Consider the following 20,283-nt stretch of genomic DNA (forward strand, 5'->3'; position numbering starts at 1 on the left):
GCATTCAGGGTGGTATGGCCCTAGACCAGAGAAGAATTTCTCACAGAAGCTTTCAGAAAAGATGCCACTACTAAAATTTTGAAGAAATGAAATTATATGCATATGTCCTATGTTGAATAATCCAAACTCTTATTTAACCCAAGTTCTGATAATTGAGATATTCCTTTTTAAAGTTTCAGCTCTTGACAAATCACAATAAATTTTAAAGTTACAAAGTCTTACTTATATTTTCAGTTAACTTTTACTAATATACCTAATTTTCACAAATTATTTTTTTTTCCAGATCTCCATTTCCCCTCACTGTGAAACTTAAGACTTGGGATTTGTCCATCTGTTTCTTGATAACATCATGTGCATAATTTAAGAATGATAGATGCTTTGCTTATTTTTTTAATAGGTATAGCTAATGATATAGCCTGAATTAATTATTTTTCACAATTTGCAGTGCTTTTACTTAGTTTTTGTTGTTCTCAGGAAAGTTAAAGAAAATGTTAACTTATACATTAGAAATCCAGAGCCTTACAGTATTTTTAAGGGTACAACTGAAGTTAATAGGAGAAAAGTTCCTATTGCTTCATTTACTATTTTATTAAGCAAAGTTAATTACTGCATAAGTTAAGCATTGCATTTGCAACTTATATATATTGTTTTTCCAATGAAGTACATAGTTGGTTTATAAAACAATGAAAATTTCAAACATAAACAAAAACTCTTATTATCCTATCATTTTAGAAGACAAACTGACCTTAGTGTCATAAATCTATACACTCTCCATACAGTAGACTGAAATGTAAAAATTTGCTTCTTTGATTTTAACAGGTGTTTTTAAAAACACTTCATTATTTGAAAAAGATGACATCAAACAAGAATGTCAGTCATAAAATAAAAATTCAATAGTGCTTTAAAATTAGAATTCTGAGGCTGAGTTATTCTGTTTGAAAGTTAGGAAAACACATAATACACTATTTTAAGAACACAGTAGATGACATTCTTTCCTTCAAGCAACATATTGTAAGATTCTATTAGAAACTGGTAATTCAAATTAAAGCACTTCACTGAAGCACTCTGAAGTACTTTTCTGCTAATACTCAAGTCTTTATTGATCAGTAGTCAATATAAAATTAGATAATTTAATAAGAGTTTTATCCTATAAATAAAAGACAAAGTGCTCTAACTTCTTAGGCAATAAATGCTTTATTAGATGAAATTACAAATGCTAGTCACAATTTAAAATACTTTAAAGAGTTTTCCAGCATGTTTTGCTTAAAAGTCAACTACAAGGAAATAATGTATACGGAGTCCTAAATTATTAAAAAATTTTCTAGGATGACAAATTTCAATAAAAGTAAAAATTCTGTTTATTCTAACAAAAATGTTTACCACTATATACTTTATAAATCTAGAACAACATGAGGCCATCAGCACTACAAACTAAAAAGAACCAGAAGTGAAACAATATACTGAAAGGCAGCAGACTCTTAATACCAGACCAAAATAAGAAGGATATTCTTACAAATGCTAAGAATTCCTGATGTGACATTTTGTGTGGGATGTTTTAAAAAGAATTGAATCTCATGACTAACAAGAAATGTCTTATTTAAAATAAAGCAAAATTTGAGGCCTATAAGTGTCCTATATTTGAATATGCCTTTTGGTGAACAATGCTGGAATGCCTCTGCCAAGACCATATCCTGAGGGCAACAATTACCTGTCAACTACATAACTGTCAATGAAAGAGTACAAACAAAACATGAATGAATGAGTTAAGCTTGATATAGCTGATGATAAACTCTATAAGGTAATATCATACTTTAGCATAACTGAGAATCTGAATTTAAGGTATATTTTTCTACAAATAGAAGATAACCTACAGTGAAGAAAACACTGAAATGAAAAAAAATCTGCCTTACACCATTTCTAGTATGACTGGTTTCTTAATTCAAAATGATTATCCAATTCAGAATATATTGTCACAACACTGCACACTTTGCAACATTAGAGTGATTTGGTATATCAAAATAAAAGATGTCCTCAAATAAAATTTTATTAAAAGAAGATCAGCATTTTATTCTTTGATATTTTTGGTATTAAGATCTGAATTATATATTGATATTATCCCACCTTTAGTAAATTATTTTCAACAGTACAAGCCTATTTGCAATATTACAAGCCTGTAGGTCACATATGTATAATAAGAAGTTTCACTTTACACAGTATCTCTTTTAAGAAAAAGTTGTAAGACTGTCAACATGCAATTCAATAAGTGTGGCATCCCACCATAGATTCTGGGTAAGTAACAAACATTTTTTCACACTATAAGTCTCAATATTACAAGAGAAATATTTTCCCACAAGCAGAAGTAAGCTAACCTGATTCGGAATCACTGCTGTCTGAAGAACTTGAATCACTGCTACTACTTTCAGACTCTGATGAACTACTGCTGCTGCTACTGCTGCTACTTTCACTCAGTCGGGAACCACTTCCAATGGCCGTGGATGATTGAGTTTTCTCAGCTACAAAGTAAGAAAAGACATTAAAAATGGCAGATATTAAATTGTCACAGGAACATTTTAAAAACTGCTACTGGGACTTTCCTGGTGGTCCAATGGTTAAGAATACACCTGCCAATGCAGGAGACACAGGTTTAATCCCTGGTTCCAGAAAATTCCATATGCTGCAGGGCGACTAAGTCTGTGTACCACAACTGTGTACTGAGCCTGAGCTCTAGGGCCAATGAGGCACAACTACTGAAGACTGCGTGCCTAGAGAACTGTGCTCCACAACAGCAGAAGCCACCGCAATAAGAACCCCAGGCACCACAACTAGAAGAGTAGCTCTAGCTTGCTGCAACTAGAGAAAGCCCATGCACAGCAACCAAGACCCAGTGAAGCCAAAAATAAATAAGTAAATTAAAAAAACAAACAAGCAAAAACCAGATACCTACGTTTTGTTTGACGTTTTCTAGAATTTAACTGATTATTGACATCCAGTAACCGCTTTTCCAACTCTAGTTTTTTCTCTGAATGAAGTTCTTCTCTTGACTTCATTGTTCTCTTACCTATGTGATTTAGAAGGAAAAAAAAAAAGTGAGTACAACCAAAAGAGTGAGTACAACATAAATGCTAGACTGCTTCCTAATACATACCATGAGCTTTTAGTGATCTTTTTCTTAGACATCCAGCAACATATTTTTGCAGTTCTCTCAGTGTTGACGATTTCAGTGTTTCAAAGTCTATCTCTATCTCATCAGGGTTGGAATTTCTCAATGAAGGCTCTCTGGATTGTATTATATGAACGACTCGCCCAAGTTTATCTCCAGGGAGTTTGTTTATATCCAAACTCAACTGTCTTTTCTCATCGTAGTTCATAGGTTTTGCATTATCTTCATCTTCAGATTTCATAGTGAAGACCTGTGGTTTCCTCTTCTTTGGCAGACTGTAACAAAAGTTAAATTTAATCAAATGTATTTCAGAAATGTTATCTTAATAAGGCATCATTAAAGATACTTACTTGCGCTTGGATTTTTCCTTTAGTTTCATTTGCTTAAACTTTTTCCTTGGATTTTCACCTTTGTTATCAATCTTTTCTTTTTTCTTTTCCCTTTTAGACTTCTCATTCTTTCTCTTTAGCTTATGAAAAGGTACTTGGGACAGAACCTGTAGCTGTTGATGAACAGCTTCAAGCTAATAAAGGAAAAATGCTTTAAGCATTAATGATTCTAAATAAAGAGAGTAGAAAAAAATGAAGGCACTCAAAAGTCAACAGTATCCTTTATGAAATTCATTTACTTCATACTGATATTTCATTTCATAAATTCATTATTTTGAATGGTGTGTTTCAAAGAATAGTATATATTTAACCCATAAACTTAAATATTCATCTAAAAACAGACAAAGAATCATTATTTTTCCAGGTAGTCTTAAGTCTTAAATCACTGATTTTTCAGGATTGAACTCATAGCAGGTTAACATTTTATCATAAAAGGTAACAAATGTTAAATAAAGATCCCACCCATAAACTATCAATGTTATGTTATACAAATGTTTCAGTAAGAATCAACTCATTGTGGTTAGTAATATAAATAACAGACTTTTAAGATGTATAGATTTTTTAGTAGAAAAAAACTATTAAACATTAAGTATATACCAATAAGTAAAGTCACAGTTGCTAAGTGATCTAGATATAACAGCTTTTAATCTACTTTTAATCAACAAACTGGATTTTATTATAGATCATCAGCAAGCAGCAGCAGCTCATAGAAAGAATATAAAAACTTCTATCAGTAAAATGAACTACCTGCTCCTGAAGCTTTGCAAGACGTTGAACTTGTTCATCTTCAGAATCACCAGAAGAGTTATCTTCAGAAGAATCTTTACTACTGCTTTCTCTATCAAGGGTTTTTGTGGTATCTGTTTTGATGTAATATACAGGCACACTCTCAACAGGTTCATCTGGGATCTTTGCAAAATGCACTTCGAAAACATCCTATAATGGAAAATGACACTGTTAAGGGCTCTGCATTTCTGATTTAATGCAGCAATAACATCTTTTAAGAAAATGCACATTTCAGTGTCACTTTTTTCGGCTGCAGTGTGCAACTTGCTGTATCCCGGTTCCCCAATCAGGACTGAACTCTAGCCCCTGGCAGTGAAAGTGTGGTGGAGTCCTAAACACTGAACTGCCAGGGAATTCCCTCAGTGTCATATGTTGATGAGAACTCTATTTTCTTTGTGGTAATCATTTCACAGTATATGCATATACTGAATCATAATCTTATATACCTTAAACTAATGCAATGTCAATTATATCCCTATAAAACTGGAGGAAAAAAAAGATTTACCAGAAATATAGTTAAGACCTCATGCTTCTCTGACTACGAATCTTAGCAACTTTTGTGTTTTTCCAGGTAACACAGATCTTTCAGATTAACTGGGGGACTTCTTTTCAGATCTCCTGCCCTGTGACTGCATCATTCTACTAATTCCCAATGACTCAGCCTCAAAAGTCCTTGAGCCTTCTGTTCAGGCTCATTGAATGGGACACTGACTCCAGTCAACTCTGTCGAAGGTATCTACTGTCCTTTCTTCACTAATATTTCCCCAATGTCTTCTATATGTAGGGCAGCTTCATTAAAACATTCACTACTAATGGATACGATACCTCATAAAGCAAACAACCCACCCCCACAATTTCAAAAGTACAAATTATGCTTTACTACTTGGTGGGGGTAGGGGGTATTATTTTTTATCTCTCGAGTTATGAAACATTTTAAGCTATGTTCAGAGGAAACTCACTTTCAGAACCCAAGTAAAAACTCACCTGAAGCATTCTTGCCATTGTAACCACTTCATGGTCTGGAGGGTTGTACTTATAGCAATTCATGAACATTAATCTAACATCTGCAGCAAATTCATATGCATCTTTATATTCCTGGTTATCCATTTTTGCCTAAATTAAAAAATTACAGAATTTTGAGCACCTATATTAAGTGTTTATATTATAAAATAATTCCAACATACCATAGAATAATAGGTAATACCAAAACCAGATACCCATCGTCCAGATTTGACAAAATTAAAACTCTGCTACATATTTTGTATTTTTAGACTTTGAAAAAGATCCAATGAATTTTGACAAGTAGAGATGAAGGAGGACATTCCAAGTAAAGAAAAGAACAGAAACAAAAATCACAAAAGCAGGGGGAAAATGGAGTGTTTCCAGATAATCTAGGATAGACTAGTTTGATTGTAGCAAAACAATGAGTAAATAAACTCCTTAAAGCAGCCTTGAACATCTAAATGAAGGGTTTATAATATTAAAATTCTCCTGGGAATGGAAAGACATTAAAAACTGAATGAAAGAGAAATATCAGGATGGATTACATTTTTAGGTAGCTGCATATAAAGTGGATAGAACAGTGAGGATGTAGAGTAGCCAGTTAGGCAGTTACTATAAAATGAAAAATGATCAGACAAGAAAATCCTATAAACTGCTGGGAAAAATAAGTGTATATTAACATAAAATTTGTGAACAAATACAAAAGGCCAATAAACAAATATAGCATGCCAGACTTTATTTGTAATTTAAAAAACACAAAACTAAAACAAGAAGCATAATTTTCTACCACTCAGATCACTGGCAATTTGGAATGATTTCAAAGAACTAAATTAAAGTCACTATCTTCTTATCCCTGGAATTCTTTAAAAGCCTCATCACCTCATCAAAAGTCTTCACTTTTGTTACTAGAGAAGTCATTATAGGAAACAAATATGCGGACATAACCCTCATGTTTAATGTCAGCTCTAGGCCTCTATGATGAGGGCTTTTCATGTTCAAGTCCCAGTTTCCTTCCAGACTCATTTCCTCCTAATCACTTTTGCATATTACATTCATGTTGGCTTAAATATTGTATTCTGGAATTTTTTTTTTTTATTACCTCAGGACATTCCAAGTTGCTTCCCCTGCCTGAAATGTCCTGTAACTTACTAAGTCCTACTTACCCGTTAAGACTCAGCTCAGGTTTACCTATTTCAGGTACTGTCTCATGACCTTTCAGTCTGAATTAGCTTAAGTATTAGGGGAAAGTAGAAAAGCATATTTTGAACTGTCCCATCACTTCATGGGAAATAGATGGGGAAACAGTGGAAACAGTGTCAGACTTTCTTTTTTTGGGCTCCAAAATCACTGCAGATGGTGACTGCAGCCATGAAATTAAAAGACGCTTATTCCTTGGAAGAAAAGTTATGACCAACCTAGATAGCATATTGAAAAGCAGAGACATTACTTTGCCGACTAAGGTCCGTCTCGTCAAGGCTATGGTTTTTCCAGTGGTCATGTATGGATATGAGAGTTAGACTGTGAAGAAGGCTGAGTGCTGAAGAATTGATGCTTTTGAACTGTGGTGTTGGAGAAGACTCTTGAGAGTCCCTTGGACTGCAAGGAGATCTAACCAGTCCATTCTGAAGGAGATCAGCCCTGGGATTTCTTTGGAGGGAATGATGCTAAAGCTGAAACTCCAGTACTCTGGACACCTCATGCAAAGAGTTGACTCATTGGAAAAGACTCTGATGCTGGGAGGGATTGGGGGCAGGAGGAGAAGGGGACGACTGAGGATGAGATGGCTGGATGGCATCACGGACTCATGGACGTGAGTCTGAGTGAACTCCGGGAGATGGTGATGGACAGGGAGGCCTGGCATGCTGCGATTCATGGGGTCGCAAAGAGTCGGACACGACTGAGCGACTGAACTGAATTGAATGGTTAGTTGTTTTTTCAGAACTTAAAAAATGAGCTTCATCTTGAAAGTGCTAATTTCCAATCAAGAAGAATAAAATTAAACACACAGTTGGAGGGAGGAAAGAGATTATCTACAAAGGGATGCAAGCAGACTGATAGCAGACTTCCTAACAACAACAATACATGCCAAAAGATACTGTCCTAGTGCTGGGGGAAAATAACTAGTTCTAGAATGTCATAGTTAAGGAACCATTCAAGAATAGACAAAGCACAGATACTTTCAGAGAAAAAACTATTAAGAGTTTACTACCTATAAATGCTCATGGATGAACCACTAAAGCTTGCACTTTAGCAAAAAGAAAAACCAAGACAGGAAAGAGTAAGAAGCAAGAAATAAGGGTGAGCACAAAAGTTAGTAACATGTTCACAAAAAATGTTGATGATGAAAACTGTGTTTATTAACAAAACTGTGTTTATTTAATAAAAGAAGAACCAAACTTCCAGATAATAATAAAGAACAGGGAGTACAATGAGTAGTTATTTAGGAAGAACACTGAGATAATGAATCATTTTGAAAATGGTATAGTTCTATTCTTTGCCTTGCCAAAAAACTTTTTTGTATTATAATTATGCAAATTAAAAATATTTTAAATATATAACAATAAAATATCTACAAAGTGAAAGTTTAGGGTACAGAGTTATATTACATTCTATAACTCAAACACTGGTAAAATAACCAAGAATGTGCTTGAACTGAACAAAATAAGAAGACACACTTTAAAATGTTCCCATTATTTAAAAATGTTCCCATCATTTTACTTCAGGTGGTATGACTGGTGATTTTTTATCTTTTTCTGAATTTTAAATTTCTTTATGATGACAAGATTACTTTTATAGTCAAGAAAAGAAGTTCCTCTTATTAAGACAACATTTACCTTGATGGTTCCAAGATCCATTGGGGTTTTCACAATATCATAGTAGTTATGGAGTCCCAAAGCATTAACATCAACAGGATTATAAAAGGGCCATGCATATGACAAGTGTTTCTTTCCAAGCATTTCTTTAAGAATCTCACTACAGTGCCTTAATTGTTCGGTTTTTACTTTAGCATTCTTTACAACTTTACATTGTTGCTGAGAATCCAGCAAAACGTTCTTTAGCATATTTTCTTTTATAGGTGGTATTTTCCCTGATTTTTTTTCTGTAAGTGTTGGGGAAGATTCATCACTTGCTTTAACTACTGAAGTTGTAGGAGTTGTTGTATCTGCTTTCCTCTTCACACCCTTTGTAACCTAAAGTGAAACAATTTGAAAACAAGATTATATTTAAGGTGACATTCAGAGCAACAGTTTTCAAACTATGATCATTATTACCCTTATCAGTTAAAAAAATGAAATGATATTTAGCACCAAGTCATCTATGTTTTTAGGAAAAGTTAATTTTCGTTCATAGGTAAAATAAATAGTTCAAATATTTCCTTCCCACATCCCAAAGAACTGTCTGGTCAACTTTGAGACCAACGAAAGGTGGGGAAAAGTCACAGTTAAATTAAAAAAAAAAAAGTTTCTGAATACCTGAAATCAGCTAGGGTACACAATTTTAAAAAGAAAATTGTTAACCCACCAAATTGTGAACCAATAAAAGTTACACCCCTCACACACCAATAAGTAGCTAGACAACTGATACTAATACTACAAGATAATAAATCAGTTCAGATTCTACCTAAGAATCTGGTTTGCACCCCAGGTCTCCATTCACAAAATGTGTACAGACAAAAAGACTTTTGACTGCTGTATCTCTCTCTGTCTTTAGTCACTAAGTCGTGTCTGACTCTTGCGACCCCATGGACTATAGCCTGCCAAGCTCCTCTGTCCATGGGATTCTCCAGGCAAGAATACTAGAGTGGGTTGCCATTTCCTTCTCCAGGGGATCTTCCTGACCCAGGGATTGAACCCAGGTCTCCCTGCACTGCAGGCAGATTCTTTACCGAATGAGCTATGAGGGAAGTCCAACTGCTGTATGCTTAAGACCAATTTTTCTATAAACTTCAAAAAACAGTATAGATATCACACAAAAAAACTTACACTGAAACATTTAAAGTGAAAGTAAACTTACCTGGGTGACTGTTTGTGAGACAGTGCTGAGTGGAGCACCTTGTGCCAGGTTTGAAGGAGAAACAGATATTTCAGGAAATACAGAAGGAATTACTTGCTGTGTAAGCAGTTTTCCCAGTGCTTTGGGGGACTCTTTTCCCTTAATAGAAACTGTCATATTCTGTTGAACACCTAGTAAAATGTGAACAAGAGTCAGTATCTGAGTAAGACATAAAGCAATTTTTCTCTTAGCATCCTACTTTAATACATTTAGTTCAACTTTTGTGATTTTAGCTTCACACAGCTGTAAACCTGAGCAAAAATTTCAGACACACTGGAGACAACTACATGGTACTGTGTGAGGTCTTCAGAATGCTCTGCATGTCAGTCCATCACTGGCTGACACAGAACAGATGTGAACATGATTCTCTCATCAAAGGAATATCTGTACATGTTTTTTTGTCCTGTATGTTCCCAAAGAATGCTAACTGGAGACATCTGGATCACATCACCCTGAAATCTATTACAATCAGTACCCAGGATCCACAGGTTCCGCACATGGGGATTCAACCCTCCTTGGATACAATGCTCAGATGCAACCCATGGATATGAAGGACCACTGTACTACGCCATTTTATATAAAGAACTCAAGCATCCAAAGATTTTGGTATCCATGGAGGGGTCCTGGAACCTGTCCCTCATGATTTCAAGGCATGACTATATCTTAAACGCCCATCCTTCCATCAGGGTTAACTCTATTCTTCTAATTGCTCAGGTCAGAAATATTGGAGTCATCTGTGACTCCACTCTCTCTCTCTCAAACCCCATTTCCAATCCATCAGCAAACTTTTGCTCTATCTTCTTATCCAGAATCCAAGTATTACAGGTGGTAATAACCCTGCATTACTGCACTAGCATCCTAAGAGGCCTTCTTTCCTTCTGCTTTTTACATCCTGTATTCTATTCTCAAAAATAACAATCAAATTCAAATAAGATTGAGACATTTCTGCTCAATGCCCAATGGTTTCTAACTTTTCCTCCAAGTAAAAGCTAAAGTCCTCACAATGGTTTCTCAGGACCCCATAAGACCTCTCTACCCTTTTCCCCATATGTCTGCTCTCCTTCCAACCTCTTTTTCCTATCATCCTACCCCCTTCACTTATTTCACTCCAAACTACTGGCCTGCTGTCCTCAAGTTTGGTAAGCATAAGCAGACTATTTGTTCCACCGGTCAGGAGACAGCCTTATGGTTCACTTCAACATTTCCTTCAGGCTTTACTCAAATTCTCAAATATGACCTTCCTTTCTCCAGCCAACCTATATAAAACAACCCCCTTTCTCTATTCCACCAGTTGCTAGTTCACTTTTTTCCATGCTATTATCATATTTGACATACAATATATAAGAATCTCTAACTCCCCAAATCCTATAAATCTAGGAATTAATAGAACACAGATGGAATTTAGGAAAAGTATACCTAATCCCAAGCCCTGAAAAATACCTCAATAGAGATTGATAAGGCCAAGAGGACTACAGAATGGAAAGTAAACCCACAGAACTAATATGTACCAAGAAACAAAGGCATTTCAAGAGACAGTAGCCTTCTAAAGCAAATACTGACAAATGAGAATAGAAAAATATTAAATTTTGCAACATAAAGACTACTGATAAGAACCTTTTTAGTGATGTAGTATGGCTAGAACCTATACTGAAGTGTGTTTATGAGTATGTAAGACGAAAACAAAAAAACAGGAAGGATACAGGGAAAAGGTGAGTTTTAAAGATGAAATACTAGAGCATATTTATAGCATAATAAAACTAACCTGATAGAGAATGAAAGATTAATGATGCATGAAACGGGATAACCAAAGCAATAAAATCCTTAAGAAAGTAAGGAGGGAAGCAAGATTCAGATCATAAATGAAGGCAATGGCCCAAAGTAACAAAAGAGAAAAGGATCCTGTTATAGGAGTTTGCCCTAGTTGACCCCTCTGTCTGGAATGTTCTTTGAACCTATCATGTATGTATCTCTTTCACTACTAAAATGTAAACTCTAATACAGAATAGTGTTTTGGTACATAAGAAGTACCTAAATATCTGTTCAATCAATAAATCAACACCAATTCAATTATGGCAAAGTTTTTTCTTTGCCATAAAGTATCAACATGTAATCACATTAGTTAGACTAGCTACCATCATATGGCAGTTTACCTACCAACGTGCATAAAAAAAAATAACATGACTTAAGCAATAGAAAGCTTCTACTGAAAGTCACTTGGAAATCTACACCTTCCCAAACTTGAGTTCTATCACCTCTAAAGCCTTCTTCAGCTTTTCCAGTGCAAGTCAGTTTCTCACTCGAACCACAGCACATGCTGTGTGTAATTTCACCTGATGGTTTTTCTAATGCACTGCCTTATTATTTTAAGACGTTTTATAATGCTTAGATCAATCTTCAAAAATAAGAATAAAATAAAAAGTTATTAATCAGTAAGTATCTATCTCACAGGATGGACCAAAGTAAGCTATAAGTTATGATCCACCCTAAAGATCTATTAACAACTAGGAAAAAAGTATATCATGCTATCAATAAAACAACCTCAACTGTCCCCTGAAGTGGAACAAGTTTCCTATGTCCCAGTCACTTAACACATACCTTACAAATTTTTATAAAAATGAAAACTAAATAATTTCCAGATATCACAGATAAAGAAACATGGAATGATAACAGAACTTAACCAAGATTTATAGCTTCAGTGACCCAAAGATAAACCAACATTTGAACTGTGACAATCTTGGTTTACCTCTTCAATAACCCTTCTGAACACTTAAGATTAATTTTATAACTTCTTATTTAAATATTATGATATTAGCTGTAAAACATTTCCCATTAAAGTTAAAAAATTTTTTTATGTGAATCACTTTTAAATCTTTATTGAATTTGTCACAATATTGCTTCTGTTTTATGTTATTTTGGGCACAAGACGTGGGATCCTAGCTCCCCATTTAGGGATCAAACCTGTACCTGCTGCACTGGAAAGCAAAGTCTTAACCACTGGACCACCAGGGAAATTCCCCTCCATCCTAGAGTTTTGAGTTAAGAATTAGAAAATGAGACTCTTCAAACCCAACAGCAACTTTTTATTCTTAGCTAGGGGATCTTTTGGTACAGAAATTATTGGCAATTTTGGCCCTCTTAATTAATACAACACAGATACATGATCCACTGAAATAGCAATTGCAACTATGATTTATTTGGTGCCCACTATGTGAATGGCATAGGGTTTCCCAGGTGGCTCAGCAGTAAAGCTCACCTGCCAATGCAGCAGATGTGGATTCAATCTTTGGGTCAGGAAGATCCCCTGAAGAAGAAAAAGGCAACCCACTCTACTGTTCTTGCCTGGGAAATCCCATGGACAAAGAAGCCTAGCAACTAAACAACAACAATAACAATGTGAATGGCACTATTCTATAGGAAACCTGGCTGCAAGGCCATAATCTATGTAATCCTAATCTCATATGATAGTCATTATGACAGCCATCTTTGTGCTCAAGGTTCAGACTGTTTAAAGGGACATTTTATACCAATATAAGAGGATGTAGAAGGACTTCTAGATGTCTATCTCCTTTCAGGGATTTATTTACTTTCGGCAGCACTGCATTGCTTGCAAGATCTTAGTTCTCCCACCAGGGATCAAACCCATTCCTCTGGCAGTGAGAGCACCAAATCCTAACCACTGGACCAGGGAATTCCCAGGGATTTATTATTTAGTTCCAGTCATTATACTTATACACACATACACAAGCATTCAAATATATATGACAGAGAAAGAAAGAGAACATAAACTTTTTCTTGCTTACCTTTCTTTATTCTTTCCTTACCACCCACAACTTGTTCGTCTTGTGGCATCTGAGATAATTTCTGCCTGAACAGCTTTTCTAGAGCTTGAGCCATAAGAACAATGTCATCTCCAGGCTAGAAAATACACAAAATGCAATGTAAGTTTACACAGTATGGCCACTGTATCAATTTGATAGTACTCTTAGACAGTATTTACTAAACAGTATTTATTGCTTCTAAATTAAGTTTAGAAAACAGTATAGTGGCTCACACTTAAAATTCTATCATCCTACCCCTTTAACTTCTAAAAAAGGACTGGGGATGCCTTTCTGAGCACTAGAGGGTTATAATCCAACCAATCTTACTTATACACAAAAGTATTAATTTCCACCTTACAAATAGGTTACAAACAAAACATATTCATGGCTGTGGAAAGTACCTCATGGTTTGACTTGATGTGATTCAATTTTCAATTAAGCAATAAAGTGACACTATAGAACTAAGTTTTTAAATCTTAACTATCTGCTTAGAAGTCTTCAACTTGCTTTACTTGACTACTGAGAAAAAAGTAAATTACAAAGCAAAAGCCTAAAGTGGAGACATTTCTAAGTTAGTTATTAACAGTTCAGGAAAATTACTGAACTTTCTTTTAAAAAATTAAATGTAAGTTGACTCTTTAGAACTGTTAAAATGAATTTACTCATGGTATTGTCAGAACACTATTAGTTATGATTTTTTTTAAAAATTCATATTGACTGTAGTCTTAAATCTATTACACATAAGGTGGCACTGATGATTACCTTGGAAACCAAATCAACATTTCTATTACATTCAGTGTCACTAGTGATTCTGAATAAATGAGATATAAAGTAAAAAATTTCTAGATATGATAGGACCATTTGAAAAAGATGCTGTACTCAGGAAAACAGGAATCCTATATGGAGGAAAACTGAATACACAAATCCAATTTTATGGATGAAAATAAAAGTGAAGATTAAGCTCACAATGTCCACATATATTATCATACAGGCTAGCACATTAACATAAATACAAATACTACTGCTGGGAGAAAACAGAACATGTCTGAAGTTTAAGTTAATTTGTATGAATTTTAGAAGTACATCATTCATTTGGCTTCTTAGGTTATAGCCAGCAATCCATACCATAAAAATTTAACTAAATTTAGTGTATAATAAGATTTATCATTCATCTTATAACTAAAATGGCAGAAATGTAGATGAGAAATTTTGAAATAACGCTTTACTCACAGATAAAAACATAATAAGCCATTACAGCTATTCAGACAAAAATATAGCAAAATGGACAAATACTGCTATGTGAAAATTAGAAAATCAAGTAAAAAACAGTATTTTTACAAATATGTAATGTACCCCAAATCAAGACTTGAAATTTGAAATCAACACACTTATTTATATACATCTCCTCTATGTAAGAGCAAAGAATTAGCATGTATGGCATAAGGCTTACAGACCTTGTTGTATAAATAACAATTTGAGAACATTGTATTGAAATCTTCTATACATTCCGAAGCTTTCACATAATATTTATGTTCCAAGCGCTTCTTGACTGTATTTAAATCCATTGGGTTTTTTATAATGGTATAATAATCCTATGGTATAAGAAGAAATTCTAAACGTTAGTTGTAAGAATGAATTCACAACAATTGGTACATAAAGAATTTTAAGAAACTATACACCTGTAATTAGAGACAGAAATTGATTACCTTTAAAAGCCATAATATGGAAATAAAACCTTTTGTGATGAGAAACAAAGTTGATTACCATGACATTTTTCTTCAGAGAGAAGAAAAACAAAAGCCAATAACAAAATAGAATGCATAACAAAATAATAAAAGAGTAGAACCATCCTGGAAAATAACAAGTATACGGCATGAAGAAAAAGAAACTAGGATTTATGAGTACAATCTCGGTTCCACAGTTTACTAGTTATATTACAAATTCTTAAGCATTCTACTATCAGATGGCTAAAGGGTGGTGCTAGTGGTAAAGCATCTGCCTCCCAATGCAGGAGATGTGAGTTTGAACCCTGGGTTGGAAAGATCCCCTGGAGGAGGGCATGGTAACTCACTCCAGTATTCTTGCCTGGAAAATCCCATAGACAGGGGAACCTGGCAGGCTACAGTCCATAGGGTCCCAAAGAGTTGGACACAACTAAAGCGACTTAGCACGCACAAAAATTTCTAATATAAGACCTAAAGTTGAATTCTGTGCGTGAAGCACCTAAGTCTGCCAGGAATTGTCGAGAGTGACTTCTTGGAGAAGGGACATTTAAGACAACTTTACATCAAAAATCAAGAACATATGCTATAAACAAGAAACCATATACTTATAATTTACCAGAAATTGCTAAAATGAGAATTTCAATCCTCAGAAAAATAAGCTTTTTGGCTAAGGAAAAAATATTCATTGGGATATTCTTTAGTGGTGCCAAATAATTTATTAAATATATTTCATAATATTAGTCTGTCAGTGGACATTTACAGGGCTCTATTTGTTTTAAACAAACATAATTATAAGACACACTCACAGGCAACTTTAGTTTGACAGCATCCACAGGCTGCTGAAAAGGCCAGGAGAAACTATGCTTCCACAAAGCCTTCAGGACAACTTTCTGTAGATACTGCAGCTGATTCGTCAATCGCCCATTTTTCTTAGTATTTATATACTCTGGTGGTGGAGGGTTAACAATAGCTGTTTGTCGACTTGGCAGAGACATTCTCAACTGCTTCAAATCCTTATATTCTAGTGTTGTCTACAGGTACATATCCTGTTAAAAACAACAACAACAAAAAAAAACAGTTATTTTCAAAGCACCGTTAAAATGGTTTCTATAGGAACAGAAAAGTTTCCTTCAAAAGTAGATTTCATATTTTAAAGCATATCATGATTAGGACAGCAAGAGAAAAAAAAAATTATTCAATTTGAAAAACAAACAGGAACCTTTTTCTATATAAGTACTAAAAGTTGTTTCATTATGTATGCCTTCGTTTTGGGTGATTTAAGTTACTCCCATGTTTTACAGTAATTTCTTTCTGCCTTTCTTAAACACAAATTGAGGTCTTAGCAAGAAAAGTCTATAAATTCCTGGTTTAAAAAAAAAAGTAATAGGGAATATTAAAGGTAATGTGAGTATACAGTTTATTCTACAACTATTAATTAGCGAAGAGAGAAAGGCAAAGGAATTTTTCTGGCTAATTTAAATAAAGTGATTTATTTTAAAAGTGAATTATTAGGAAGAAAAATGACTAATGTTAAAATGCTACTGTTCAGCGCATATTACTAAAACTAACATAGAATAGTTTACAGCTTCATGAATATTTCAGAGAGATGGTATGTAACATCCCTAGACAACATTATTACTTTAAGGATAAAAGAGCAAAGGTACTACCAAGTGTATCAGCAAAATGAAAAGTATGATTATTAAATAAATTGTCCATTTTTAGAGATCAGTGTTAACATTTAGCCAGTATATGCACAAACACACACATACATTGCATTAAAGCAGTGTTAGTTTTCAACTCTTGCTGTAGAATTGTGGCAAAATACATACAGCATAAAATTTACTATCTTAACTCTTTTTAAGCATACTGTTCAAAAGCATTAAGTATTTTCATATTTTTGAGCAACTTATCTCCAGAACTTGTTTATCTCACAAAACTGAAACTCCATACTATACACGTTAAACAATTCCTAAATCTCCCCTCTCTCCAGCTCCTGGCAACCACTGTTTAATTTTCTGTTTCTATGAATGTGACTACTCCAGTAATCTCATATAAGTACAATCTCATATAAGTAATCTCATAAGTACAATCACACAGTATTTGTCTTTTTGTGACTTGCTTATGGTGGCTCAGCTGGTAAAGAATCCGGCTGTAATGCAGGAGACCTGGGTTCGATCCCTGGGTTGGGAAGATTCCCTGGAGAAGGGAAAGGCTACCTACTCCAGCATTCTGGCCTGGAGAATTTCATGGACTGTATAGTCCATGGGGTTGCAAAAAGTTGTGGACACGAGTGAGTGACTTTCACTTCACTATCTATCTTAGCATAAGGTCTGAGGTTCATCCATATTGTAGCATGTGTAAGAATTTCCTTCATCTTAATAATAATATCCCATTGTATGTATACACGTTTTGTTTCTCCATTCATTCACTGACAGACATTAGTTTCCACCTTCTGGTTATTGTGAATAGTGCTGCTATAAAAAAAATATATGGGCTTCCCAGGTGGCTCACTGGTAAAGAATCCACCTGCAATGCAGGAGATGCAGGTTCAGTCCTTGGGTCAGGAATATCCCCTGGAGAACGGAATGGCAGCCCACTCCAGTATTCTTGCTGGGAAATCCCATGGACAGAGGGGCCCGGTGAGCTACAGTCCATGGGGTTGCAAAAAGAGTCGGACACAACTTAGTGACTAAACAACAAATAAATACCTCTTCAAGACCCTGCTTTCAATTCGTAGGGGTATATCCCCGCAAGTGCAGATGTGAAATTGCTAGATCGTATGGAAATTTTTAATTTTTTGAGGAATCTCATACTGTTTTCTACAGCAGCAGCATTGTTTTACATTCCTACCATCTAAGGGTTCCAATTTCTCCACATCCTCACATGTGTTATTTTCTGTTCTTTTGATTAATAGCAGCCATTGTAATGGGTGTGAGGCACTGTGGATCATTTTAAAAAATACCAATGGCCTTCTGAGATAGCCCACCCACTGTCTGTGGAGTGTATTTCTCCCAAGGTCATCTTGCCTTTTCAGAGAATCACTGTCTACAGAATGTGTATCTAAATAAACCCACTTCTAGGTCCCAACCCCTGGAGATACGGCTTGAGAATCAGTTTTATCTCTTTTTTAAGTTCCCTACACATTCTGATGTATAGTTAAGATTAAGAACCACTACTGGGGCTTCCCTGATAGCTCCGCTGATAAAGAATCCATATGCAATGCAGGAGACCCCAGTTTGATTCCTGAGTCAGGAAGATCCCCTGGAGAAGGGACAGGCTACTCACTCAAGTATTCTAGGGGTTCCCTAGTGGCTCAGACAGTAAAGAATCTGCCTGCAATGAGGGAGACCTGGGTTTGATCCCTGGGTTGGGAAGTTTCCCTGGAGGAGGGCACAGCAACCCACTTCAGTGTTCTTGCCTGGAGAATCCCCATGGACAGAAGAGCATGGTAGGCTATAGTCCATGGGGTCACAAAGAGTCGGACACAACTGAGCCACTAAGCAAAAGAACCACTACATTAAAATGAATTAACTTGAAGATGATTATCAGTCTTACAATTTTATGTCATCATTTCACTTTTCTTATCTTATACAAATATGCACTAGAACTCAATAAAAAGTCATTGAGAAGAAAGAAGGTGCTATTTCAGTGTTGCAACTGAAACTGGCTCTTATCCTGGCTTTGCAATTATTTAAAGGTAGCCTACCTTTTGAATATCCAAATCACTGCATCCTCCTCCTCCACAGATAACCACTAGGATGACTTCTATCCCCATGCATTAAATGGTGACTGTTTTTTTGAATTTTACATATAGTATTGTTTACTATGTGTTACATTGTGTCTGTCTTTTTTTACCAATATTGTTTTTGAGATTTATCTATGTTTTTGCCTGTTGTATTCTATTGAAAAATCATATCAGAATTTATCCATTCCTATTGGGACTTTTAGGTTTTCCAATATTTAACTATGACAAATAATGCCATGAAATCCTTTAGTGTATATGTACATGCCTTATGTTAGGTATAAACCCAGAAGGGTTTAACAAAGGGTATAAACCCTTTGTTGGGACAAAGGTTATGTATATGTTCAACCTTAGTAGATACCACCAGTTTTCTAAAATGTACCAATTTATATACACAACAATAGTCTAAAAATTCCAGTTATTCCATATCTTTGTATTTGGTATTATGGACAGCTTGCATTTTAGCTATTCTGGTGGGTGTAAGATGGGATCTCACTATGATTTTGATTTTATTTCTCTGATGATTCCTCCTCCAAAACACATCTCAAATTCTCACTTCTTCCACCACTATGACCCTAGCCCCAGGGATCATCCTTTAACAAAGACTAACACCATCACCGCCAGACTGAGCTGAAACCTTCCAAGGTCTGGTTCATTGTTCCTTCCACCTCCTTTCCTACTCTCCCAGCTCAATCACTTCACACCAGCCATCCTCTTTTTTCACTTCTTTGCATCAAGCCAGTTCTAGTCTCTGGGCCTTTACACTCTGCTTGAAATGCTCTTCTAGATCCTATTCAAAATTGTCAACTCCTTAGAGTGACTTTTCCTTCACATTCTCATTTTAAATAGGCATACTTAACTAGCTCCTTCCCAGTTCTAACTTATCAGCTAATACCCTCTTCACTACTATTATTTTTACCTACTTGTCACTGTCAAGTCTCCCAATCCAACCCTCCCCCTAATCCCCAAAATGTAAATACTGTTTCAGCTTATGGACCTTGTTTGCATTGATTCAATGCATAAGACAGAGCCCACATATGCCGAATTAAAGTGTTCAGGTTGAATTTTATGTTAGAGATAAAGCAGATGTGACTTGTTTATATAGGGAGAAGTGGGGAGAGAAATGAAGAATGTTTTACATCTAAGTTAGTTCCTGCTGCTCAGGAATCTGTTTTCAAAAAAAAAAAAAATAATAATGAATGAATGAATGTATATCAATTAAAAAAACACCATTTTCAAATTTGTTCCACTCCTCAAAATATCAGCCTCAGGGCTCTCTGATGGTCCAGTGGCCAAGATTCTGGGCTCCCAATGCAGGGGGCATGGGTTTGAGCCCTGGTCAGGGAACTAAGATCCCACATGCTACAACTGGGACATGACAGTCAAAAAAAAAAAACAAAAAAACAAAACCTCAGCCTCATTATACCCATTTGCAAATGATCTCAGTTTATAAGAAACTTTATTTAAACATTAACCTCTTGGTTTCTTTTATTCCCTAGTCTATTTCCTCTTATTTCATAAGTGCCTCACCTCTCTTCCATAAGGATCTTCTTTCCCTTTTTCCAGAAACCTATTGCTTCATTATTCCTTTATTTCCATTATTGTATGT

General features: G+C 35.2%; 1 protein-coding gene across 1 annotated transcript in view; it reads right to left on the bottom strand.

Annotated features, from left to right (window-relative positions):
* BRDT (bromodomain testis associated) overlaps window positions 1–16,555 on the bottom strand; it is a 42,073-nt gene extending 25,518 nt beyond the window's left edge. Inside the window, exons 1-11 of the mRNA XM_040232331.1 lie at window positions 15,739–16,555; window positions 14,663–14,800; window positions 13,191–13,305; window positions 9,352–9,521; window positions 8,172–8,528; window positions 5,320–5,448; window positions 4,297–4,485; window positions 3,511–3,683; window positions 3,146–3,435; window positions 2,945–3,058; window positions 2,370–2,513 (exon numbers count right to left, since the gene is read on the bottom strand). Coding sequence (XP_040088265.1) covers window positions 2,370–2,513; window positions 2,945–3,058; window positions 3,146–3,435; window positions 3,511–3,683; window positions 4,297–4,485; window positions 5,320–5,448; window positions 8,172–8,528; window positions 9,352–9,521; window positions 13,191–13,305; window positions 14,663–14,800; window positions 15,739–15,927 — 2,008 coding nt within the window. The 5' untranslated portion in view covers window positions 15,928–16,555. The remainder of the gene's footprint in view (window positions 1–2,369; window positions 2,514–2,944; window positions 3,059–3,145; window positions 3,436–3,510; window positions 3,684–4,296; window positions 4,486–5,319; window positions 5,449–8,171; window positions 8,529–9,351; window positions 9,522–13,190; window positions 13,306–14,662; window positions 14,801–15,738) is intronic.
* Window positions 16,556–20,283: the final 3,728 nt, after the last annotated feature.

The sequence above is a fragment of the Oryx dammah genome, unplaced genomic scaffold, assembly GCF_014754425.2.
Source record: "Oryx dammah isolate SB20612 unplaced genomic scaffold, SCBI_Odam_1.1 HiC_scaffold_28, whole genome shotgun sequence".
Taxonomy (NCBI): domain Eukaryota; kingdom Metazoa; phylum Chordata; class Mammalia; order Artiodactyla; family Bovidae; genus Oryx; species Oryx dammah.